General features: G+C 37.1%; 1 protein-coding gene across 1 annotated transcript in view; it reads right to left on the reverse strand.

Moving 5' to 3' along the window:
• The window catches only part of BBOF1 (basal body orientation factor 1), a 107,692-nt gene that overhangs the window by 22,680 nt on the left and 57,667 nt on the right, over positions 1-27,345 (reverse strand). The window contains exons 5-8 of the mRNA XM_051977618.1: positions 17,014-17,094; positions 16,474-16,544; positions 15,149-15,293; positions 12,644-13,137 (exon numbers count right to left, since the gene is read on the reverse strand). Coding sequence (XP_051833578.1) covers positions 12,644-13,137; positions 15,149-15,293; positions 16,474-16,544; positions 17,014-17,094 — 791 coding nt within the window. The remainder of the gene's footprint in view (positions 1-12,643; positions 13,138-15,148; positions 15,294-16,473; positions 16,545-17,013; positions 17,095-27,345) is intronic.

The raw sequence follows: 27,345 nt of genomic DNA on the forward strand, positions 1-27,345 counted from the left end.
AGAATAGACCTCCTGACTCTTTTCTGTCCTCAAGGATTTACAATATCCCTCTAAAATATTCCAAGATATCTCATTGATATCTTTATATTCAGACATCCTGTCTCTGGGTTCTTAGAATTTGTGGCCTCCCCCATCTTGATAGAGGTTTTCCCTCACTTCTTACCCCTTCCTTTGTTTAGAGAAAAGGTATTTAAGAAGTTGGGGTTCCTCCATTCATGGCTGGAGGATGGCGGCTGGCAGCTGGCTGTATGCTGGACGCTGGATTCTTTGGGATGACAGAATCCTCCAACATGGATTCCTTGATCCCAGTATATCTTTATCTCTGTCTGACTGGATAATTCCAAATGAGAGTCTTGTCCAGTCAATCTTACTCTCCCATTAATAAAATATTAAAAACTCTCTAATCTCTCTCCTGCCTCAGTTTCTCTGGCATTACATGACCAGGATTTGTGAATCAAAGGTGCAGGGTTCCTGAATTGATAATGCATCAGCCAGGAAGGGTTGGGAATCAGAAAGGAATAAATGAATCTGAAAGGACTAGTTTCCTAAAGGGACCACAACCCACATCAAGATCACTCATAGAAAGCAGAATTATTAGAATCTCTAGAAGCAGACCCCCATCCTGGTCTGTGAGCCAAAGCCTACAGCAAGACAGAGAGCCACTCACTTGAAAATGTTCACAGTTTTTATATATTTCAGACAAAGAACCCCCCCAAAATCCCACCCTCTATATGGTGTGATTGGTCACATAAGCTCTATTTCCCTATTTGGTCAATGGAATGTAGAAGGCAAGGAGATATGTATAACTTTCTCACCAGTATCCTTTTTTTTGGACAATAGAATATAGTCCAGGTCTTATCTAAAATCACATGCTTCCTCACCACATAATCCTCTTTTGGACAGTGGAATGAAGTCCAGGCCTTATCTAAAATCACATGCTTCCTAAACTGAGGCCTTAAAAGGCTTTAGATAACAGTCCCTGATCATTATGTGCTTGATCTGTAAGTTCTTCACCTTTTTCCCACACACTAACAGTTATTGGTAGGAAACATTCATATCTAAACAAATAAGAGAAGCAATTGATAAACTGATTATTATAATAAAAACATAACTGGAAAACTTCTGCATAAAATCACTTAGGATAGGAATGGATACAACCAAGTGGAAGAAAATTTTCAAATTATCAGATTTCTCTGGTAAGAGTTTGGTATTCAAGATATATAAACAATTAACAAACATGATAAGGCTAAAAGACATTTTCCAATAGCTAAGTGGTCATTCCCTCTACTCAATAAACTCCAATGGCTCCCTATTGCCTTCAGAATCAAATACAAAATGCTATGTTTGGCACTTAAAATCTTTCATAATATGGCCCCCCCCTCCTACCTTTCTAGTTTTCTTACAACTTACTTCCCAACATACTCTTGGATCCAGTAAGACCAGCTTACTAGCTATTCCATAAAACAAGATACTCCATCTCTGAGCATTTTTCTCTTGTTGTCCCCAAAGACGGAATGCCTTCCTCTTCAACTCTGCCTACTACCTTTCTTGGCTTCCTTTAAATTCCAACTAAAATATCATAGGAATCCTTTCCACATCCCTCTTAATTCTAGTGCATTACCTCTGTTAATTATCTCCTATTTATCCTGCATTTTTCTTCTTTATTTCTATGTCCTCTCCTCCATTAGTTACAAGTTTCTTGAGGCCAGGAACTGTCTTATCTCCCTTTGTAACCTTAGCTCTTTAGCATAGTGTTTGGCACATAATGAAATGTTTATTGACAATGACTGGAGGGGGGAGGGGGACTAGCAATGTTTCAGTGTGCTGACTTCCTTCTCAATGACCTTACCACTGAAAACATAGACCAGAATAATAGCAGACAGTGCATTCAGCTGGTAGGAAAGACTGGACCAGTAGAAAACAACACATTCATTTGAAAGGAAGAGTAGTCACTAGAGAAATGCAGAGAAACAGGATAAGGAAGATGAGAGGGAAAAACTCTCATCTGCCAAGCATAATTCCCTTTAAAAAAAAAAAAACTTTAAATATTTATTGATTTTTCTTTATTCGTTCAATGTAGGCAAAAGATTTAAGAAGGTATGGATTTACTTTCCACTGAGTGGATTTCTTTTATGACTTGTATCATTTATTTCAGAGGTACAAATATGCCTAGATCAAAGGGGAAGGCTTAGATGCATATCTGTACACAAAATCTTATTCTCAGCCCTCCCATAGTTTAATAAGTTTCAAACTTATACCTAAGTGATCATTGTCAACTCCATTACTCCTAGAATGTACTTGCTTTTCATATTTGTCTTGTATAATCCTTAGCTGCCTTCCAAGTTCAACCCAACTGCACATTCTTTGGAATTTCATCCTAAATCCTCAATTGCTGACAGGGTCATAAAGTACCTTTATGAAATCAGAAGTTACCTTGGGGGCCATTTAGTCCCATCTCTCACTCTTGTAGAGACATAGATAAAATTTGTGTGCTGATAAGTTTGAAGGCAATAGTTTCTCTTTAGAATAAAAAGTCTTAGTGATGCTGTTTGGGAAGGGGAAGAGATCCCCTCTGCTTAGGGTTCAAATGCTAAAGAATTCGTGAACCCAAAAGTCTGTGGCAAAAAGTTTTATTTTTCACTAAGAAGCTCTCTCTTAGAAGACAAATCTCTTAATGAGGAGATTTGCAAAGAATGAGTTAATGAAACCTATTTTATGGGATCTTGTCGGGCTGGGGGCAGTTTGAGCTGATTATCAGACCAAGATCTCCCAACTGAATGAAAATCACTTTGAAGGCTTTTTTCAGAATCTATAGTTTCCTGAACTGACAGGCTACCCAAAAGATCAATGGTGGTGGTGGGGGACTGAGGAAAGGGGACGAAAGAGGGGAGGTGTTTTTGGCCGGGATTTCCAAGAGAATGATGCTGCTTATCTTAAGAAAAGGTTTGTCTGGAAAATAGGCCTGTCTCTCAGACTCAATCTCCCCTTCTTTTACAGATCAAAGAGGATACAATTTCAGAGTGATTATTTTACAAATTAAAGGGGACACAATTTCAAAGTTCACCAGTATCATTAGACTTCAAAGAAAATATAGACGTGTATAAATAAAACTCTGAGCAGCTATAATACCAGAGAAACTGAGGCAGGAGAGAAATTAGAGAATTTTTAATATTTTATTAATGGGAGAGTATAATTGACTGGACAGGACTCTCCTCTCAAATTGTCCAGTCAGACAGAGATAAAGATATACTGGGACCAAGGAATCCATGTTGGTCCCAGGGCTGGAGGAGACTGTCATCCCAAAGAATCCAGTGTCCAGCATACATCCACCAGCCACCAGCCTCCAGCAATGAATGGAGGAACCCCAACTTCTTAAATATCTTTTCTCTAAACAAAGGAAGGGGTAAGAAGCCTGGATAAACTTCTGTGGAGGCCATAAATGCTAAAAACCCAGAGACAGGATGTCTGAATACACAGAGATAAAGATGTCAGAGAGGTATCTTGGAATATTTTAGAGGGATGTTGTAAATTCTTGAGGACAGAAAAGAATCAGGAAGAGAGTACTCTTGTTTATCTTACTAATTTATAACCTTAGAGCAAATAGTCCTCAGTCAGACTAAAGGGGGAGTTTTACAGCTTAGGGGATTGAGACAGAACAGTTAAGGAAACTGAGACAAGGAAAACTAGTGCAGGGAAACTGAGTCAGGACAGTTAAAGAGAACTGTGGCATAACACAGCTAAATGGCACAGTGGATTGAGCACTGGGTCTAAAGTCAGGAACACTTACCTTTCTGAGTTCAAATCTGGCCTCAGATACCCACTAACTGTGTGATCCTGGGAAGTCATGTTGAAGAAGGGACCCTGAAACTCTAAAACTCCCTGAAGGAGAAAATCTCCTTCAACTCTGCCTCATTGAGGGACCCCAGCAAAGGGAAAGCAAACAAGACAGTTTCATTGTATTATCTAGCAAAGGAAGTCCAATCCTATAGAACTGCAGAAACTCATTACATTTCAGCTCAAGCTGAAACCCAGATGAGCCAGCTTGGGACTCCATCCACGAGTTCCCTTCACCTTGAGCTATAAAAGAGCCCATCTAAAATCCTCTCTTTGCAAAGGTTCTAAACATGCCATGCTATGCCAAGGAGGCCTCTGCCCACTGGAATAATATTCTTTTCCAGTGCTACTCTCTCTTTATCCTCATCTATTTCCCTAATGAGACTTTATGCCTCTCTGTCAGGATTTCTAATCTTACTTCCCAATCCCTATTGTAATGCTGGAGAAACTGAAGCAGGAGAGAGATTAGAGAGTTTTAAATATTTTATTAATGGGAGAGTATAATTGACTGGACAGGATTCTCATCTCAGATTATCCAGTCAGACAGAGATAAAGATATACTGGGACCAAGGAATCCATATTGGTCCCAGGGCTGGAGGAGACTGTTATCTCAAAGAATCCAGCATCCAGCCTCCAGCGTCCAGCCTCCAGCAATGAATGGAGGAACCCCAACTTCTTAAATACCTTTTCTCTAAGCAAAGGAAGGGGTAAGAAGCACGGGAAAACTTCTGTCAGGATAGGGGAGGTCATAAATCCTAAAAACCCAGAGACAGGATGTCTGAATACACAGAAATAAAGATATCAGTGAGGTATCTTGGAATATTTTAGAGGGATATTGTAAATCCTTGAGGACAGAAAAGAGTCAGGAAATCTGCTCTCTTGTTTATCTTGCTAACAATTTATAACCTTAGAGCAAATCGTCCTCAGTCTTAATGGGCCAGAGGGGGATTTACAACTAAGGGGACTGAGACAGAACAGTTAAGGAAACTTAGACAAGGGAAACTAGTGCAGGGAAACTGAGTCCGGACAGTTAAAGAGAACTGTGGCATAACACTATATATAATAAACCTCTTTTATCAATCTAAGTTTTCGGGTCTGTAAATTCCTTTACAGAGAACTCATGCACTGCTAGAAGGAAGTCCCCAAAACTCCCTACCCTTGTGCCGAATCCCAAGGGGGTGCAGTGGAACCAAAACTTTCCATTTGGTTCCTTGAACCCCAAACATGCCACTTGACCTTATCATTTAACTCTCTGACAACCAGAAACCCTAATCTCATTTTGGCTCCCTAAATCTAGACTTTATCAATGTCATCCTGTTTGTCTCATTTTCCTCATCTGTAAAATGAGTTAAGAAGGAAATGGTAAACCACTCCACTGAGTGCCAGTCTCTCTGCCAAAAAATCCCCAAATTGATTCAAGATGAGTAGGACACAACTAAACAACAACCATATTTTATTTAGCAACAAGAAAAACCCAATAATTCTAATTTTTCTCTTGAAGGAGTCTTTTTTTGTTGTTGTTGTTGAATTCAAATTTCTTTTTTTTTTTAATTTTTTTTTAATTTTTATTTAATAATTACTTTATATTAACAGAATCCATGCCAGGGTAATTTTTTTACAACATTATCCCTTGCACTCGTTTCTGTTCCGATTTTTCCCCTCCCTCCCTCCACCCCCTCCCCTAGATGGCAAGCAGTCCTTTATATGTTGGATATGTTGCAGTATATCCTAGATACAATATATGTTTGCAGAACCGAACAGTTCTCTTGTTGCACAGGGAGAATTGGATTCAGAAGGTAGAAATAACCCGGGAAGAAAAACAAAAATGCAGATAGTTCACATTCGTTTCCCAGTGTTTTTTCTTTGGGTGTAGCTGCTTCTATCCGTCATTTATCAATTGAAACTCAGTTAGGTCTCTTTGTCAAAGAAATCCACTTCCATCAAAATATGTCCTCATACAGTATCGTTGTTGAAGTGTATAATGATCTCCTGGTTCTGCTCATTTCACTTAGCATCAATTCATGTAAGTCTCGCCAGTCCTCTCTGTATTCATCCTGCTGGTCATTTCTTACAGAACAATAATATTCCATAACATTCATATACCACAATTTACCCAGCCATTCTCCAATTGATGGGCATCCATTCATTTTCCAGCTTCTAGCCACTACAAACAGGGCTGCCACAAACATTTTGGCACATACAGGTACCTTTCCTTGAAGGAGTCTTTAAGTCCTGCCTGGATAGTCTGATGGCATCAACCTAACAAAATATCTCCACCAGAATTAACCTGAACTCTCACAAGGCTAACTGGACCCTAATCTTAATCATTTTGTCTCTTGTTATCCTAAGGCTATATAAAACTATATATCTATGTATAGATATACAATCTTACAGAGAGATAAGGATATAGAAATATATGTATGTATATCTCTCCCATAGTTCTACTGGAGCTGCTAACAATTAGGCAAATGTCCACCAACGGATATTAATTAAATCTTTTAAGTCTTGACTCTTACTTTATTGATCTTCAATCACACAGAACAAAGTGTAAGGAATTATTCCTCAAGAGGATTTTGGAACCTGTGATTTGAGGAATTCCCCAACACTGGACAGAGGAAAAAATAAAGCCAGAAGAATTTAACCAAGAATCGAACCTCAGTTTTACAACTCCAAAGTCAGGGCTTTTCCCCTCTTCCTATACAGTCTACTAATTAGTACCAACCACTAGTGTCCTCCTTGGAAATTATTTTGTATATCTTTTTTAAAAAAATTTTATATATACATCATATTTTCCCCAAGATAGGGTAAATTCTCCAAGGCTAGAGACTTTTCCATTTGAATCTTTCAGGTAATCAATCAAAAATCATTATTCTTCAGTTGTGTCCAAATTTTTGTGACTCCATTTCTTGGTGAAGTTACTAGAGAGGTTTGCCATTTCCTTCTCCAGTTGCTTTTACAGGTGAGGAAAATGAGGCAAACAAGGATTACATGACTTGTCTAGTAGAGTCACACAGCTAGGAAATGTCAGAGGTCACATTTGGAAGAAAAGTCTTTTTGACTTCAGGTCCAGTGCTCTGTGTGCTATCGTGCTACCTGGCTCCCTCGGGGTTTCAAGCAGGGAAATTATAACTTGTTTGTATGTAGTTATTTGCAGAATTAAATAGCAGAGGCAGAATTTTAACCCAGATCCTAAGACTCCAGGGTCAGTTCTCTTTCTCTGTACCATACAAATTATCTGAATTCTCAAAGAATGAGAGGGGAAGAAAAGAGAAGGGGAAGAATTAGAAGGGATTAGTAAGCAAATTCTATCAAGTAGCTAAAGAACAAAGAATTCCCAAGCTATGTAAACTTATTTCGAAAATCAAGAAGGAGGCATTCTACTCAGTTTTTTTATGAGAAAAATATGGCCCTGGTGCCCAAACTAGCAAAATAAATATTGATACAAAAATGTCAAATAAAGTTTGGACAAATAGAATATAAGAATATACTTCAAGTTGCAATTACACTTCAAGTTACAATTAGAAAAGAATTGAAAAATGAGTCAAAATTGGAGGAAATAGCGTAACAGAGATGCAGAAAAAGCCTTTGATTGAATACACTATTATTTACTTTGAAAACACTTAAAAGTATTAGAGTTTTGGGATTTTATTTAACATATTTTTATAAAAACCAAAACCAATTTTTGCTTTCCAGCTAAAAACAGGAATAAAACAAGGAATAATGCCTTCTCTCACCATTGCTATTTGAAATGTTAGTTATAAAAATAAGACAAGAAAGATAAATTTAAAGAATAAATAATGGAAAAGAGAAAACTAAAACAAGAGCTTATGGATGGTGGCTGTTCTGTGTTGAAAATACAAGAAAAATTAAATTAATTGAGAAAATGAGTAAAATGGTACAATATAAAATCAACTTATAAAATTAATTAGCATTTTTATATATCATAACAATAGCCAGAAAAAATTATATAAAGTAATAACATTTAAAATAATAATATTTATTATCTGGGAATTAACACTAAAACACACATATAAATACAAATATATAAATACAAAGCAATTTTCACTGAAACGAAGGAAATCTAAATAACTGGAGAAACATTTGGTTATCATAGCTGTGTAACAGTAATATAATAAAAATAACAATATTATTTTATTAATTAATACTAATATTATATTAACTAATTAATCCTATGGTTAATAAACAATTAATTTATAGATTTAAGATATTAGGAATCAAAATATCAATAGGACATTTCACAAAATGCGATACAAAACCAAAAATGACATCAAAGAGCAAAAGGTAAGTAATATCTATCAATAATGAAGAGAAAAGTAAGAAAGAGCCAAAATTAAACTCTGAAGTCCTAATTATCAAAACTATCTGAAGCTGGATTAAAAAAAAAAAAACAGTAGTTAAATAGAACAGATTACATTAAAACAATTAAAACAAAATGTTTATGATAAATCCCAAAATATAAAAATCTCTAGTAAAGACATTCTTATTTCATATGCTTTAAATTCTAAATGTATCTATGATCTCAATATAAACAATAATCATAAGCACATTTACAAAGAAGCTCTTTAAGGTTACAAAGGTTCTTAATAGAAATTCTTTCATTTGATCCTCAATAGATATTCTAAGATTGGTCCTCCTAGTAATCTTGTGAAGGAAGTACTATCTCTCCTACTTTACAAACACAGGTTAAGTGACTTGTTCAAGGTCACACAGCTAAAAAATATCAAAAAGCAGATTTAAAATTTGGTCTTCCTGCCTCCAGGTCTTGGATTCTATCCATTTTGCCATCTAGCTATGGATAGCGCAAAACATTTGAAAATGGAATGATATATATTTCATAATTGTGAATGGAATCCAGTTCTTAAGGCTAATTCTTAACCAACTATTACTTAAAGGAAATCATGAGACAAAGACACATATATCTGAATAGATTAAATAAAATGCTTTTGCACATTTCAAAGCAGTGCTTCCAGAATAAGAATCAATTTTTCAATTACATGTTTTCAGCATTCATTTTTGTAAGATTTTGAGTTCCAAATTTTTTTCTTCCTTCCTTCCTTATTTCCTTCCTTCCCAAGACAGCAAGCGAACTGATATAGGTTATACAATCCAGTATAAGAATCAAAGGTAGAGACCAGGTTCTGATAAAATTCTGACAACTAGAACCTTTAAGGAATTGACACAAATTTACAGAAGAGCCATTTTCCAAAAGATAAGAATAAACAGGCAGTTTTCAAAAAAGAAACCAGACCTTCAAACTACTTTTAAAAATGTTAAAAATCCTTAATACTTAATAAAAATGCCAAATAAAACATCTCTGGGATTATCTCCTTATATTCATTATCTTGGCAAAGATAGTATGGAATGATCAAATTCAGTATTGGTATGGTTAAGAAAAAAACAACTCACTCCTTAATAGGCTGCTATGAATTGTTTTATTTGGGGGGGGGGACAAATAAAATTATTATATAATAACAGTTATGAAAATATTGTGTCCTTTATTCCACTAATTAAATCCAGAAAGGATTACTGATAAGAGAAAAAATTCTGTCTACATACAAAATATTCTTAGTAGTATTATTTTTCTTAGAAAAAAACTGGAAACTATTAAGTTGAATGATTAGATTTAGTTTAATTAGATTAGTTTAATATATAAATGTGAAGTAAATATTATATTGTTCTATATACTCAAATTATTCATGTGGACATGTGATCTTCTTCAATGTGGGTAATCCTTCTACCAAAACAGACCATATATTAGCCCAATACTACTCATCCTTTACAACTCCTGTCTCTCCCCTATATTCATCATAGGGAGTTCATCCAACATGCTTGGGAGGTAGTGGAGCTGGGATTAGAGGAAAAAGGACCTTCCTTGATTACTTTCTTTGTTTAAAAAACAAGACCAGATTGTCCTGTCTTAGTTAGGCTAAGATAAGATGTAGTCATGGCCCAATTCTATCACTATCAGCATTGAAGTTCTGGCTTGCTCTGTTTGTAATCTGGGCCTATTCATCATTTCTTAAGCAACCTGGTCTCCCCCATCTCCCTAGTGCACATTTTGTCGACTGAACTTAATGCAAACAATAGATTAGCTAAACCCACTGCAGCTCAAAATTCCAGAGCTCAAAAGATTCATTAGCTTCAGCCTCACATGGTAGTTGATTTTCTTTTATGAGGATAATATTGAATCATAGCAGCTGTTCTTTGGAGTTGAAAAATATGTAAAATTCAAAGAAATATGTTCAGACTTAAGTGAAAATTATACAAAGAGAAGAAAAGCGAATAATATATAAAATAAAAATAGGAAAAAATTCATAATAATATATAGGATCATTTTGCTACTGTCTTGTTAAAATTAATATGGCTTTTGCTTTTAGGTAAATAAGAGGAGAACAATTGATTACAAATATAATCATTTACTGTCACAGTTGTTTTAAGTTTGCAGTACTTTTTCTTCTTGCTCATATGCTATCCTACTTTTTCATTTTTGTTTATATTCTGCTGAGAAGTCAACTAAATTATAAGATCCCTGAAGACATAGAGCATCTCATATTGCTGTTTCAATAAAAGGAAAGGAATACGTGACCATGAACCTGTTGTGTAATAGCAAAACCACCACAAATTGCTACATACTGAAAGGTGGTAAAGAATTATGATTTGAATTTTTACAGTCAAAGGTTCTGATAAAGGCCTCATTTCCAAAATGTATAGAGAATTGACTCTAATTTATAAGAAATCAAGCCATTCTCCAATTGATAAATGGTCAAAGGATATGAACAGACAATTCTCAGATGAAGAAATTGAAACTATTTCTAGACATATGAAAAGATGCTCTAAGTCATTATTAATCAGAGAAATGCAAATTAAGACAACTCTGAGATACCACTACACACCTGTCAGATTGGCTAGAATGATAGGGAAAAATAATGCAGAATGTTGGAGGAGATGTGGAAAAACTGGGACACTGATGCATTGTTGGTGGAATTGTGGATCCATCCAACCATTCTGGAGAGCAATCTGGAACTATGCTCCAAAAGTTATCAAACTGTGCATACCTTTTGATCTAGCAGTGTTTCTACTGGGCTTATACCCCAAAGAGATACTAAAGAAGGGAAAGGGACCTGTATGTGCCAAAATGTTTGTGGCAGCCCTGTTTGTAGTGGCCAGAAATTGGAAATTGAGTGGATGCCCATCAATTGGAGAATGGCTGAATAAGTTACAGTATATGAATGTTATGGAATATTATGGTTCTGTGAGAAACAATCAACAGAATGATTTCAGAAAGGCCTGGAGAGAATTATATGAGCTGATGCTGAGTGAAATGAGCAGGACCAGGAGATCATTGTACACAGCAACAACAAGACTATACGAGGATCAATATAAGAGAGTCATGTCTCTTCAACAATGAGATGATTCTGTTATGCCACAGTTCTCTTTTATTGTCCTGACTCAGTTTCCTTAAATTGTCCTGCCTTGATTTCCCTAACTGTTCTGCCTCAGTTATAATTATTCAGCTCAATCCTGCAAAACCACCCCTCCCTCTTTATCAGAATATTTGAGAAGGATAAAAGTTATCTTATGTTTTAGAATATCAGAATGCCTCTCCCCATCCCAAGCTATTAGAATATCAGATACTGTCTTATTAAGATGCCTCTCCCCATCTCGGGGTGCCTCCCCCCATTATGTCATCCCTCTCTTTGATGGCTCACCCCACCCTGTCAGAGTCCTGTTCCCACTCTTAGCACTCTCCATCCCTGACTCAGTCTACCCCCCTGAGTCTGAACTATGTGTAGATATGTCATTGAGAACTCACATTGTTGCCTGGATTCTTGGAGATGATAATCTCTTTCAGCCCTGGGGCCAAACCATGGATCCATTTGGTCCCAGCAAATCTCTCCATTTAAATAAAATATTAAATACTCTCTAATTTCTACCTTGTCTCAGTTTCTCTAGCATTACAATTCAAACCAGTTCCAACCATCCTGTGATGAAGAGAGATATCTACATCTAGAGAGAGAACTATGGGTATTGAGTGTGGATCACAACATAACATTTTCATACTTTCTGTTGATATTGGCTTGCATTTTGTTTTCCTTCTTAGGTTTTTTCCTAGATACAATTTTTCTTATGCATCAAGATAACCATATAAATATGTATACATATATTGAATTAAATATATATTTTAACATTTCACATGCATTGGACTACCTGTCATCTAGGAGTTGGGGAAAAGGAGGGAAAAATTTGGAACAGAAAGTTTTGCAAGGATAAATATTGAATAATTACCCATGTATATGTTTTGTACATTAAAAGCTTTAATAAAAAAGGAAGAAAAAAGAGAATTAAGGTTTGATGTCTAGCAAAATCTACATCTTATCTTTAAGCTAGAGTGACAGAATACTGTTGTTCCTCACAGTAAAAGATGAAAGGCTATTTGGTTAGCACATATTAGAAACTAACTGGAAAATTAGGCTCCTTATTACTGATAATGTGTAAAAAGTTCTCTTACAACTATTTTAGTATCTTTTAAAGACTATCCTCCAAGATAATTCATTCTAAGAAACTTGCCTACAAGTCACAAAGGGAGCATCAGGATTTAAATTTTCAACCAAGAATAAAACTAATCCTTCTTCATGATTCACGATAGGCTCCAGTATTCAAATATTTTCTACTTTTGACATGTTCTTATTTTAGATACAAAGAGGACTTTAAAGAATTCTAATCTCTTAACTGTAGTACACAAATACATAACACCACATAGGATATTATATTAAAGAATTATCCATACCATTTCTCTGCCTGCCTAAGATCTTGGTTTACACTATTGGTGCTGTGGATTCTGCCATCAAATGTCCGGATTTTGGGATACTCTGTTCTTCCTGCAAAAGCCTCTCTCATTTTAAAATTAAAAGCTGCTTGTGCCATCTCTTTGTATTCCTTCCTGCTAAGACTTATTTGTTGCTTCACTTGATATAGAGCATCAAGGAAGAACCGCTCCACTTCTGTTCGCTCATCCAAGATGTTCTTGGCCAACTTCTTCACTCGATTCATCTCTTTGTCCTTCATCTGAAGGACTTGTTCCAGCTTGTTAATTTCCACCCGGCCTGCCTGATTCTCTATAAATGCGCGCTCTTGAATTTTTTTAATTTCGGTCTCAAACTCAGTAGCCATGTGTCCCAGGGCTGTCTCCAGTTTTTTCACTTTCTTCTGGAGACACTCGATCTGGTCTTTCTGCTGAGTAACTTGCATGATCTTTTCCCTAATCAACAACTCATTGGTTTCCTAAAGCAAAATGAAAAAGAGATTTTTAATTTTTCTTGAATTAATCCAAAACTCAAAAATACTTTCATGATTTATCAAAAAAAAAAAAAAAAAAAAAAAAAAAACCTTTCTAAGTTTGGAGCTTCAGAATTAAAATCTTTGTCACCTTGACTATTGGGCACAATTCATATGCTTTACAAACAACTGAAACCTTCCCTGCTTGCTTCCCTTCAATTCTTATTGTATTAAGTAATGGCTATCTAGATATATTAATTTCTTTACAATTCCAGAGCTGGCCTGACAGTAAAAGAAAACGCATTCATTTAAATAAACATTTGTTAAGTACTTTCAAATTACATGGCAAAAGTTGAAAAAGAAATCACTAGAAGGAGGCATTGCATTTCCTTACTTTCCATTTCAAAATATTAGTACAAGAAAAGATGTTCACAGTTATCTTATTGTACAAATTGGGGGGAAAGATCTAAGAAGATAAAGCAGCTTATCCAACATCAGAAAAAAGAGATTTTTTTCCTTCCTCTTCCTAACTGGTGTTCTTTCCCTTTCCCTGTGCAACCTTGATCCAAATCGTAAATACTTTCTTGCATGTAGATATTTCTGCAATTACAATACAGCTTTTCTATAATTTTGACAGTATTGGTTACCATTTCTATTGTAAAATTTCACTTTCCCATTAAGTTAAGTCATAACAACACACCATGATCCCAATCAGAAAACTAGGATTTTATTTTGATACAATATAAAAAATAAACATATATTTCACAAAGAAACCAGTTTCTTTTTTTACAGGTGTAAAAAAAATTGTTATTATTATTATCATTATCATATTGTAACAATTAAATCCTGATAGTGTTTTCCTCTTGGGTTTATCCCTCTTTTCATTTCCACCACTAAAATCCTGCCCCTCATTCACTATTTTCCTTGTATTCAATCACTCCTTTTAATCCATCCTTCTAAGAGTAATTTTTTCATGTTTCAAGTTCAAGCTCACGTAACAAATTGCTAAGACTTCTTTAACTTTAGTCCCATGTACTAGTACGAGGTTGGATGAATCTTTGATAATGGACCATACCCAGGAAAGTGGAGTGAGCATGAACTATCAGAAAGCTGGAAGGCACTTCTATTAAGCCCCTCCCTATACTGGCAACTTCTAGTCATACAACTCTTCCCCACTAGAAATGCCTGTACTCAGGAGCTATCATACAATAATAAACAGGGCACAAAGATATTAAAACATTAGAGGGAAAGTGACATCTTGATTTACCAAATCGATCTTAAATTTAAGATTTGAGTGTTGTATGCTACAATGAAAAGAGTGCTGGATTTGGTATCAGAGGGCCTAACTTGACATTCCTGCTCTGTCAGTTACTAGCTGTATGATTCTGGGCAAATCACCTTAGCCACTCAAAGTTCCTAATCAGTAAAATGAAAAGGCTGGACTAGAGAGAATTGGACCTTTGGGCCTCCTTCCAATTCTAAATCTATGATCCTGTATAGCATATTCAAAGTGTCATGAAAGTAGACAAATATACTGACTTTGTAGGCTCCAGTTTTAGTTTTTATATGTTCAAGAATCACTCAATAGGTATAACCTTATATTGTTAATCATCCTCTCTCACTAATGTGCTAAACACAACTCCTCAGTATTTTTGAAGCCTCTCCCAATAATGCTGTCTCAGTCTCAGGTTTTTAAAGTTCATTAGGACAAGGTGACAAAACCAGGAGTTGGGACTAGCTAGCACAGTTAGGACTAGGCATTCCTGTATTCTACCTAACATGAATCCTTTTTACATTTCCCAGTCTTGTTACCCAGACTTATCACCTGGCTTACCACTTTCTTCTAGAGAACTGAAATGTGAGATTTCTGACTTGTTTTGAGCAGTTTCTAGCATAGCAAGTCACAGTTTTATATTTGTTTTCTGATTAACATGAAGATAGAGTTGAATAATCAAGGTAATGTTATGGAATCTTTTTGTGATATTATAAACCCAGAGATATAAACAGTAGCAAGAACCTTCTGTTGTAGGAGCAAAGTCTGGTTATCTTGCAACTTTTTTGAGGTCATCTGCAGATCAGTGGCTTCTTTCATATGGAAAGCAAGAGCCTTCTGGAGACGAACATTCTCTTTAAATACAGCTCTCCCAACACTGTCCAACTGACTGCAACAGATAGATATAAAAGTAAATGCATGACCACTATGATGTCAACATTTGCAGATAACAACTTAAGAAAATTTCCACAAAAGTCCTGCACTAACAACTCATTGTGAAGTAGAATCAGCCTTGAAGACACCAAGATTATGTCAGGAAGTGTGAGCTCTGACCTTGTCTTTACTTGTAATTGTACAGCACAATTTATCACAGTGATCTGCTCACAGTAAGCACTTAATAAATGCTTGTGGATTGAAGTCTGACACCAGTGCTCTGAGTACCAACCTAACAAGTTTGAAGAATCTTATCACAGGTAGACTCACTATAAGATGATAAAGATTGGGAGGGAGGGTGGGATGTAGGAGCACAGGAACAGAGGAAGACTAGACAGAAACTGAATCTGCAATCAGAGGGCCCTAATTTCTAACTCTGATTGCCACTTCCTAGTGGAGTCACCCTGGTAAGTTACTCTGGGCCTCAATTTTCTCATCTATGAAATAATTAGGTTGGACTAGATTAGGGCTTCTTAAACTTTTTCCACTTGCTACCCCTTTTTACCCAAGATATTTTTACATGACTCCAAGTATATAGATATAAAAATAGGTATACAAATTAAGCATTTAATTATAATCATAATTTTGTGATTCCCACATTCATTTATGTGACCCTATGTGGAGTCATGAACCACAGTTTAGGAAGCTGGGAACTAGATGACTTCTAAGATCCAATTCAGCTCTAAATCTCTAATCCTAAAACATGAATGGTTTCACTCAATGAATAGTAGGAAAATGATGAAATCACTTATCTTTTAATAACTTTAAGTACAAATTCAAGAAAATTCAAAAGCACAAAAGTTTGGCAGTTGGGCTGCCAAACTAGGCCAATTTACCTCTGACATTGATGAGGGCAAGGAAAGGAAAATAATAATAATATCAAGAAAATGTTTGTCTTTTAAAAATATTAAATGGTTGAAAACCTCAATTCCTTGTTAATTGACCTAGTCCTTAAATTACTGTCCTAGACAAAAATGACAAAAGAAATATCAAGAGAAATTAACAGAAAAAATCATGCAGAAAGTCAAATATAAAGAATAAGAAAGAGACAGATTTAGAAAAAAAGATAGAGCTAAAATTAAAGAAGCAACTGGAAAAGAAAAGGAAGAAGCAGCAGGACAAAAACAATTTCTTACACAATGGCCTCTTGGTGGGCTCTCTCTGCCAGCATGACTACCTTCTTCTCAGCTTCTTTCTCTAGTCGACACTGAAGGAAAGAGTAAGTTGGTTACATATTTTGTTTTGGGTAAAAATGTTAACATACATAAAGGATTTACATTTTTGGGAAAAAAAATATTTAAAAGCACAACAAAATTAGCAGCTGAATTAATCTAATCATTTTGTGGGATAGGAGAAAGAAAAACAGTCATAGCCATATCAAGAGTACTCTTACCAAATGAAGAACTTAATAGCAGTAAAAAAGAAAAGACAGGAAGACCTTTTTTTCCAAAAGAGAACTAGAGAGAAAGGAATAGAGAAAAGAATAGAGCGCAGTAGCTCTCTACAGAATACACCAACCTGACATATTTATTTCTTAAATTCCTTTCATTTTTGAAAACAGTTATTGAGTTATTGCATGCAGATTATGAAATTTATTTAAGACAAAATAATTATATACAGAAAGATCAGGAATGAGTTCTAGTTTAATTTCTTAAACAGATCCTAGCATTATATACCTTTTCTTCAAAAAATCTGCCTTCCAACCTTCGAAGAACATCTTGATGCTTCTTCTCTGAATTTCTTAAAGCATCCTTTAGCTAAAAATAAACAAAATTAATAGTCAATTTTGAAACAAAACTTGTTTCTATATAGTGTCAGTAAAATTTTTACTCAGCAAATCAAAACATTCTCCAAAATTTCTTGATCCTGAACATGAAAGGCAAAAAATCCACTTACATACTTTTTCAACATCTAGGAACCATATTTCACAAATTTTGTTTTGAGATAAAGAATATGCACTTGAATCTAGAATGTTTAACTCGTAAAGAATTTAAAAATCAAGTATTGCAACTATATTAAACCTAAGCTATCATTCAATCATGATGATATTATATATATATCTAAGACCACTTGTTCATTTTTTTTTTTAACCAGGGCTGGTTGAGCTATTAGTTTTAGAGAAATTAAAAGTAATTTTTAGGGAAAGTAAGATTTTTGGATTATTCAAATGATCTGATGTTATTATATTTATCTTTTTAAACAACTCCTGTGAAATAAACTGAATCACAGAATCCTACTTAGAATTTAAAAGGGACCTGAGAAATCACAGAATTATAGACATTCCAAATTAGAATGGAATTTAAAAGTTAGTTATACCCAATCATATCTAGTCAAACCCTTCTAGTTTTAGAATCTATCCAGACAATATCCTGATCAAATGGTAGTCAAGTCTTACCTCCTGGAGAAAGCCATTCTACATTTGGATAGCTCTAATTGTTAGGATGTTATCACTGACATCAAGTCTAAATCTTCCCTCTTTATAAATACCATGCATTTCTCCCAGTATAACCCTCTGAAGATAACCCTCCATGGTGATTTACCTTCACTTAACTGGTTATTGATGTAGGAGTCAGGTCTAAATAAGCTGTCTATGTAATGGGCTGAGGCTTGAGTTGATGCACTGAGGTCCCAAGCACATGAGGCTAAATAGTAATTGGATCATACTCTATTAATATATAAGCTTGGAGAAAGAATAGCCCCCGCCCACTCTTTATGCAAGTCCTGATGTGTTGTATAGGAAATGATGTTTTTGGTGGGTGGAGGCAGGGGAGTGGGAAGCGGAAGGAGAGACTGCTGGATGGTGTCTTGACATAGCTGCTCGCATTGCCATTGCGACGGCCTTTCAGCTCAGGTCTCTCTCTGCTAGCTGGCTTCCTGTTGCAGCTGCCCACATTGCTATCGCAATCCTTCCTGCCCATATTGCTATTGCAATCCCCCCTCACCTCTACTGAGAATAAAGATTGAAGATTTTTCCCTTAACCTGAATTCCTGACTCCGGCTGATTTTAAATATGCGGTCATCACACTTGGCGCCCAATCGTGGGAACCAAGGACCCTACTTTCACTGAAGAAGTCTCCAGTGACCAGGAACTTAGGTGAGTATAACCTTTTTTGGCTGAAATGGGACAGATCCTAGCTAAAGATTCTCCATTGCCCACCCCAACCCCCCATCCCCACCCCTACCCAGGAGTGGCACTATAGAAATCCTGCTTAAGCTGATAGAAGATCAAGGGCTACTTGTAACTTGGGAACAGGCAGCTAGACTTCTGGGTACATTAAAACACACCTGCCCTTGGTTCTTAGAGGAAGAGCAAATCTCTCCAGATAACTGGACATTGATTGGGCAACAGCTCTCCTCATATTACAATGAAAACGGTCCTCATTCAATTTCCATTGAGGCATTCTATTTATACAATATAATACAGTTGGCCTTAAGAAATCGTATAAGTTATATATTAAAAAAAAAAAAAAAAAAAGCTCTAAGAACAGCCAAATGGGGAAGCCTGAGATAAAGGAGGAAGACAAAGAACAGATTAACGACCATATCCCCACAGGGCATGGAGACTTAAGTGAGGCTCAAGCGTGGGGTGAATCTGAGGCAGCTTCAGCCCCACCTAAGGAGCAGGTAATTGACTCTCCTCCATCAACTCCACCCTCCGGGATGGAGGAAGGAGGGGTAGTGGGGGGGGGGGGCAGTGACAGCAACAGCACCTCCCCCCCAGCATCCAGCTGCTCCTATGAGTAGATTGCAAAAGGGACTAATTAAGGCCAAAGAAGAAGGGAGAAATGTATTGGAATTTCAACACCACATTTTTCCTGTAATTCAACAGTTTAATTCTTCAGGTCAAGAAAGTAGAAGATATGCTCCTTTTGATATAGAAATCCTCAAAGACCTGAAAAAAGCTTGCTCTCTTTATGGGGCTACATCAGCTTATGTTAAGATGTTATTACAGAATTTGGCTTTTGAAATCTTGACCCCTAATGACTGGAAACCTATAGCAAGGATATGCCTAGAACCTGGACAGAACTACTTGTGGCTTTCTGAATATAGTGAGCTCTGTAGGATACAAGCCCAACAAAATAGTCAAAGTGGAGTTCATGCTGCAATCACTTGTGACCTACTAACAGGTGTAGGTTCTTATGCAGACGTCACAGTACAGATTAATTATTCTATAGCAGCATATGAGCAAATTGCTGCTAATGCTATCAAAGTGTGGGTTTCTCTCCACAATAAAGACAAGGGTGGGGCCTTCACAAAAATAACACAAGGGCCAAATGAACCCTTTGCTGACTTTGTGGGACGTTTGCAGACAGCTATCAGAAGAACAAATGGGGAAAATGCAATAACAGACATTTTGATAAGGCAACTTGCTAAGGAAAATGCTAATGAGGTTTGCAGAAGAATTATACTAGGGCTGCACAAGGATGCTCCTTTAGAGGAACTCATAAGATGCTGTGCCACAGTGGGCACAGGTGCCTTTTATAGCCAGGCTATGATGCAGACTTCCCAAAATCCAAACATGAGAAGACAGAGTCCCTCCTGGCAAGGGACTTCCAGAGAGACTCGTAGATGCTTTCAGTGTGGAAAAGTAGGACATCTGAAAGCTCAATGTTGGTATAGAAACAGAATGGGAAAACAGGGTGGGGGAACAAGACCCAATACCCCATGTCCAAAATGCAACAGAGGCTTCCACTGGGCCTCAGAATGTAGACAGATTCAGGGAAACGGGATGAAGGGCCCAAGGCAAAAAACACTTGGGGCATGATGGCAGCTAATGGTGCACCCAGAGAGTGCCTAGAAGTCCAGTACCCAGACATGACCAATCAGCCAGAAAGCCATATGATGGGAGAAAGGGATTACAATTGGGGAGAATAGAGTTGTATGCAGCTGGGACAACTGAGATACCCCCTGGAGAGGTGAAATCTGTTCCTCTCCAGCCTATGGATCCCTTACCTCCAGGCACAGTAGGCTTGACCATTTCACCTCCCTTTTATACGTATAAAACAGTGTCCATCCACACACTGATGTGGGAAACTGGGGAATGTGTAAATAATATCCCAGTCACTAATACAGGTAGACAATGTGTGACATCACCCAGGAGAAGTAGTAGCATCAGGTTTACTCATACAGAATCCTAATGAGCAACCTGGTGATAGTCATCCAGATTCTGACTCCAGACCACAAAATCCAGGAATATACTGGACAGCAGCTGTAACAGCTGACCAACCTATGCTCACAATCTATATAAATGCTCTACCATTAGAAGGATTGGTAGACACAGGTGCAGATCATACAGTCATTAGAGGTGCCAATTGGCTCAGTCACTGGCCAAAGATTAAAGCAGACACCTACATGTCTGGAGTAGGAGGATCAATAGCAGCTGAAGTTAGTGCTGCCCCTATGAGATAGACTTTTGAAGGCAAAACAGGAGTTTTTACTCCTTTTATAGTTGATAAAAAACCCATCAATTTGTGGGGAAGAGACGTTTTACAGCAATTAGGGTTAAAAATGAGTACTTCGGTTTTTTAAGCAGGGCTGCTGTTGAAGGCCTGCCAACACTTTTACTTGTTCCTATCCCATGGAAAACTGATACACCAGTGTGGATAGAACAGTGGCCCTTAGGTAGCGATAAAATTCAGGCCTTATTAGATATAGTACAGGAGCAGCTTGAACAAGGACATTTACAACCTTCTCTAAGTCCTTGGAATTCCCCAGTGTTCGTTGTAAAAAAGAAATCGGGAAAATGGAGGATGCTCACTGATTTAAGAAAAGTAAATGAACAGATGGAAACTGTTCTTCAGCCTGGACTTCCATCTCCTACTCAAATGCCTAGAGAATGGCCTCTTTGGGTCATAGATATTAAGGATTGTTTCTATTCTATCCCTCTGGATAAGGAGGATATGAAAAGATTTGCCTTTTCAATGCCTAGCATTAACTTAGCTGAGTCTTATAAAAGATATGAATGGACAGTTTTGCCACAGGGAATGAAAAACAGCCCCACTATGTGTCAAATGTATGTTGCTGCTGCTCTTGCTCCAATAAGAAAAGCATTTTCAAAAGTTATGCTATTACATTATATGGATGATATATTGGGATGTGCACCTGAGGAACAAATACTAGAAGCATGTCTACAAAAGACCATAGAAACACTAAGATACTACAAATTGTACATAACAGAAGAAAAAAATTCAAAGACATGCTCCTTTTCAATATTTAGGATATGAAGTATACTTTAAGGTGCTTACAGTACAAAAACTGTCCTTAAGAACAGAGAAGCTAAACACCTTAAATGATTTTCAGAAATTGATAGGAGATATCCAATGGATGCAACCAGTATTAGGCTTGACTACCTATCAGTTACAACCATTATATGATATTTTAAGGGGAGACAGTGCTTTAAATTCACCACGCCAGCTTACAAAAGAAACTCAAGAGGCTTTGAGAAAAGTTGAACTGGCTTTATCCAATGTGGTTGAAAGAGTCACTCAAAAACCCTTGGAAATATCAGTTTTTGTCACACAAGAGACACCCACAGCAGTCCTTCATCAAGGAGACAGTGTGATAGAGTGGGTGAACCTCCTGGCACAACCAGAACAAAGCTTTACTCCTTACCCAGTGCTTGTGGCTAGAATTTTATTAAAGGCCATTAAGTGAGCAGTACAATTATCTGGGACAAGACCTGATAAGATATACACCTTTTACACCAATACACAAATTAATGTGTGCTGTGAAACTATCCCAGAGTGGCAAATTTTATTAGCCATGGCTCCAAATTTTACACATGGGTCTCCATTAAAGATAACCAGACTTTTACATAATTGGCGATGGATTCTTGAAGGAAAAGTTTCTAAAGTTCTTCTTAAAGGACCAACTATCTTTACAGATGCGTCCAAACACAATATTTGTGCTGTATACTCTCATGACTTAACTATAAAGAGAGTAGTCAGAACTCCTTTTCAGTCCACTCAGCAGAATGAATTACATGCGATCATGCTAGCTCTCATTTATTACCCAGGAGATATAAATATAATATCTGATTCAGCCTATTCAGTAGGTGTGGTACAAAGAATTGCCACAGCCCAAATAAAATTTGCAGCTTCTAATATATATCAGCTCTTTAAGGAACTTCAGGAGCAAGTGATAAAGCACCAGGAAAGATTTATATCTTGCATGTCCACTCACATAGTGGACTTCCAGGTCCTATTTTTTATGGAAATTCAAAGGCAGATAGCCTTTTAACTATATTAACGAGTACGCCTTTATTTCAGGAGGCCCAGGAATCCCATTCTAAATACCATCAGGCTGCTCGAGCTTTGTGTTTACAATTTGGGATAACAAAAGAGGAAGCTAGGAGCATAGTAAAAAGCTGTACAGCTTGCCTTCCTTTCCATGCTCCTACACAGCCTCCAGGGAAGAACCCTCGTGGTTTGAGACCCAATGAAATCTGGCAAATGGATGTGACCCATTATAAATCTTTTGGTCATCTATCTTTTATCCATGTTGTGGTAGACACCTTTTTAGGATTCACTTTTGCAATACCAGCAGCAAAAGAGACAGCCCAAGTGGTCACTGAATTCCTCACATAAGCATTTGTCATTATGGGTGTGCCACAAACAATAAAAACAGACAATGGTCCTGCATACACCTCCAAACATTTTGCACACTTTTGTGCACAGTATAAGATTTTACACACTACTGGCATACCCTTTAATCCTTAAGGTTAGGCAATAGTAGAGAGGAGAAACATTAAGACGCTGTTCCAAAAAAAAAGAAAGGGGGAGCCACAGGTAATCTTAGAGAACTTGTAAATCTAGCCCTTTATACTATTAACTTCTTGATTTTTGACAAAGATGCACTGGCTCCGGCAGACAGATTTTATAACCCACCAGAAGGGCAGTGTCCAGTGCGAGCAGCTCCATTATCTTTAGATAATCGCCAGGTGATGTGGAGAGACTCAGAAAGTGGTGAATGGAAGGGACCAGATAGGCTAACTGCTTGGGGGAGAGGGTTTGCTTGTATCTCTACAGGTGGAGAAAGAATCAGATGGGCGCCAACGAGCCGTATTCACCTTGTCCATCGCAGAGAGAGAGCAGACCCTTGAAACGAAGGAGAAGACCCAAGAAATATCGGGTGGTTCTGTTGCTGATTGTGCTCACCATTGAAAGAGCATGGCAGTTATGGCATTTGACTTATGGACATAGAAAATTGTTGGACTTCAAAACCCTCAGGAATCATTGGATTCTCTGAGACATAAGATTGTTGTAGGACTTGAAAACCCTCAGGAATCATTTGACTCTTTGAGACATAAGACTTGAAAGCCCTCAGGAATCACTGGATTTTCTGAGAAATTATATGACTATTACAGGACTTCAAAATCTGCTGGAATCATTGGATTCCCTAACACATAAAAAGACTTTTGCAGGACTTCAAAAACTTGGGGGGATCATTGGATTCCCTGATATGTGAAGCAATGGACAATAGATTGATTTTGGACTATCTCTTGGCTGTTGAAGAAGGCGTATGTGTGACTGCTGTTTACATACTCTCCTTCTAGGACTTCTGGCAATCTTTTACAACACAATGTTGATTTATATTGTTTGTTATACCATTCCTTGTGTGTACAATTCATGTTTGTTACACCACATCAAGCCTGCACTGACTGTGGGGAGAGTCATCACTAATAGCCTCTGCGTTATTGCTATGTGCCTGTGTAATATCTTCCATGCTGTTGGATTTGTGCATAATAAGACCCTTCAGCCCGAAACCCACTAGCAACCCCCACTTCCCTTTGGTGCTTTTCATCTCCCTTCCTGAGATGTCAGGGAGGGTGTAATTATTTCCTTTTTAGTGCTTTCACCTCCCTTCCTGAGAAGTCAGGGGGGTCATGATCATCTACTTTTCTGTGCTTTCACCTCCTTTCCTGAGAAGTCAGGGAGGTGTGATCACCTCCCCTTGGGGCTCTGACCTCCCTGAGGAGTCAGCGATGGCATGACCACCTGTGTTCTAAAACAAAAGAAAGCAGGAGATGTAATGGGCTGAGGCTTGAGTTTATGCACTGAGGTCCCAAGCACGTGAGGCTAAATAGTAATTGGACCATACTCTATTAATATATATATACTTGGAGAAAGAATGGTCCCCGCCCACTCTTTGTGCAAGTCCTGATGTGTTGTATAGGAAATGACGTTTTTGGTGGGTGGAGGCAAGGGAGTGGAAAGGGAAGTAGAAGGAGAGACTGTTGGCTGGCATCTTGACATAGCTGCTCGCATTGCCATTGCGACGGCCCTTCAGCTCCGATCTTCCTCTGCTAGCTGGCTTCCTATTGCAGCTGCCCACATTGCTATCGCAATCCTTCCTGCCCATATTGCTATCACAATCCCCCCTCACCTCTACTGAGAATAAAGATTGAAGATTTTTCCCTTAACCTAAATTCCTGACTCCAGCTGATTTTAAATACCCGGTCATCATATGTCTATATAAGAAAACATGGGAGGAGGGGGATCAAGCCAAGATGGTGGAGAGAAGCTAGAAAGTTGTCTGAGCTCGCCTCAGTTTCCCTTGGAATCAATGCTAAATCAATCCTATTCAAGAGATTCTGGGGTGACAGAACCTTCAAAAATTTGGTGTAAAAGAATTTTCCAACTTAAGATAATATAGAAGAACTTCAGGAAAGATCTGTTTCACTTGAGTAAAAAGGGGAACATGACCCAGCACAGGCACAGTCAAGGCAATACAGCAGGAGGTTTTTAGCCACAGCACAGATCAGCAGCAGGCTTGACTTGGTCTGCCAGTGGTTCAACAGACCATCTGTGAGGTCTCCAGGCCCAACACAGAAGGCAAATTATAATGCCTTAAACTCGCCAAAACAGGCTAAGCCAACCCAGCACAGTGGAAAAGGTGCCAACACTTCTTTCCAGCAGGGAAAGCCAGTGGCAAGGCCTCTATCACTCTGCAAAAGAAATGTGAGACAGTGACACCTGTGCCCTCAACTTTAAACAATGAGCAAAAAAAGTAAAAAGAGCCCTGACCATAGAAAGTTACTGTGATGACAGGGAAAATCAGAACTCAAACACAGAAGAGAGCAGCAATGGGCACAGTAGCTACATATGAAGCCTCAAAGTAGAATATAAATTGGTCTCAAGCTCAAACGGTTCTCTTGGAATAGCTCAAAAAGGATTTTAAAAGTCAAGTAAGAGAAGAAGAAAAATTGAAAAAAGAAATGAGAGAAATAAAAGAGAATTATGGGGGGAAAAAGTCAATAGCTTAGAAAAAGAAGCACAAAAACTGACTCAAGAAAATAACTCCTTAAAAAATAGACTTGATAAAATGGAAAATAGAATAGATATACTGAGAAAATAACTCCTTAAAAAAGAGTGAAATGTGAAATGAGAAAAAAAAAATCCACTAAACAAAACAATTTCTTTAAAAATAAAATTGGCCAAAAGGAAAAGAAAGTAAAAAGGATAGCTGAAGAAAAGAATTCATTAAAAATTAGAATTGGACAAATGGAAACAAATGACTGGACGAAACATCAAAAATCAGTCAAATAAAATTTTTTTTAAATTTAAAGATAGGAGAAAATGTAAAATACCTCATTGGAAAAATAACCAACCTGGAAAATAGATCCTGGGGAGATAATTTAAGGATTATTGAACTACCTGAAAGCCATGATAAAAAAAAGTAATCTAAACATCTTTCAAGAAATTATCAAAGAAAACTTCCCTAATATGTTAGAACCAGAAGATAAAATAGTCATTGAAAGAATCCACCAATCACCTCCTAAAAGAGATCCCAAAATGAAAACTCCAAGGAATGTTGTAGCTGAATTCCAGAATTATCAGATCAAGGAGAAAATATTACAAGCAGCCAAAAAGAAACAATTCAAATATCAAGGAGGCACAGTCAAAATTACTCAGTATTTGGCAGCTTTCACATTAAAGGCTCGGAGAGCCTGGATTACAGGCAAAGGAGTTTGGACTATCATCAACAGCAATATTGAATATAATTTTTCAAAGGAAAAGATGGACATTCAATGAAATCAGAGATTTTCAATTCTTTCTGATAAAAAGACCAGAGCCATACAAAAATGTGATTTTCCAAAATATGACTCAAGAGAAGAATAAAAAGGTAAATAAGAAAGAAAAAAATGTTTTTATTATATTAAGTTTAAAAGTTTTTGTACAAACAAAACTAATGCAAACAAGATTAGAAAGGAAGCAGTGAACTGGGAAAACATTTATACATTCAAAGGTTCTGATAAAAGCCTCATTTCTAAAACATAAGAGAATTTACTCAAATTTATAAGAAATCAAGCCATTCTTCAATTAATAAATGGTCAAAGGATATGAACAGACAATTTTCCAGATGAAGAAATTAAAACATATGAAAAGGTGCTTCAAATCACTATTGATCAGAGAAAAGCAAATTAAGACAAATCTGAGATACCACTACATACCTCTCAGATTGGCTAAGATGACAGGAAAAGATAATGATGAATGTTGGAGGGGATGCAGGAAAACTGGGACAACGATACCTTGTTGGAGTTGTGAACACATCCAATCATTCTGGAGAGCAATTTGGAACTATGCTCAAAAAGTTATCAAACTGTGACTTTTGACCCAGCAGTATTCTTACTGAGCTTATATCCCAAAGAGATCTAAAAGGAGGGAAAGGACCACACATGTGCAAAAATGTCTGTGGCAGCCCTTTTTTCTAGTGGCAGGAAACTGGAAATTGAGTGGATGCCCATCAATTGGAGAATGGCTGAATCATTTATGGCATATGAATGTTACAGAATATTATTGTTCTGTAAGAAATGACCAGTAGAATGATTTCAGAGAGACCTGGAGAGACTTACATGAACTGATGCTGAGTGAAATAAGCAGACCCAGAAGATCATTGTACACAGCAACAAGACTATACAACGAGTGATTCTGATGGACGTGGCTCTCTTCAAAAATGAAAGGATCCAAATCAGTTCCAATTGATCAGTAATGAAGGACGTTCCCATT

This window comes from Antechinus flavipes, chromosome 2 (genome assembly GCF_016432865.1).
Source record: "Antechinus flavipes isolate AdamAnt ecotype Samford, QLD, Australia chromosome 2, AdamAnt_v2, whole genome shotgun sequence".
Classification (NCBI taxonomy): domain Eukaryota; kingdom Metazoa; phylum Chordata; class Mammalia; order Dasyuromorphia; family Dasyuridae; genus Antechinus; species Antechinus flavipes.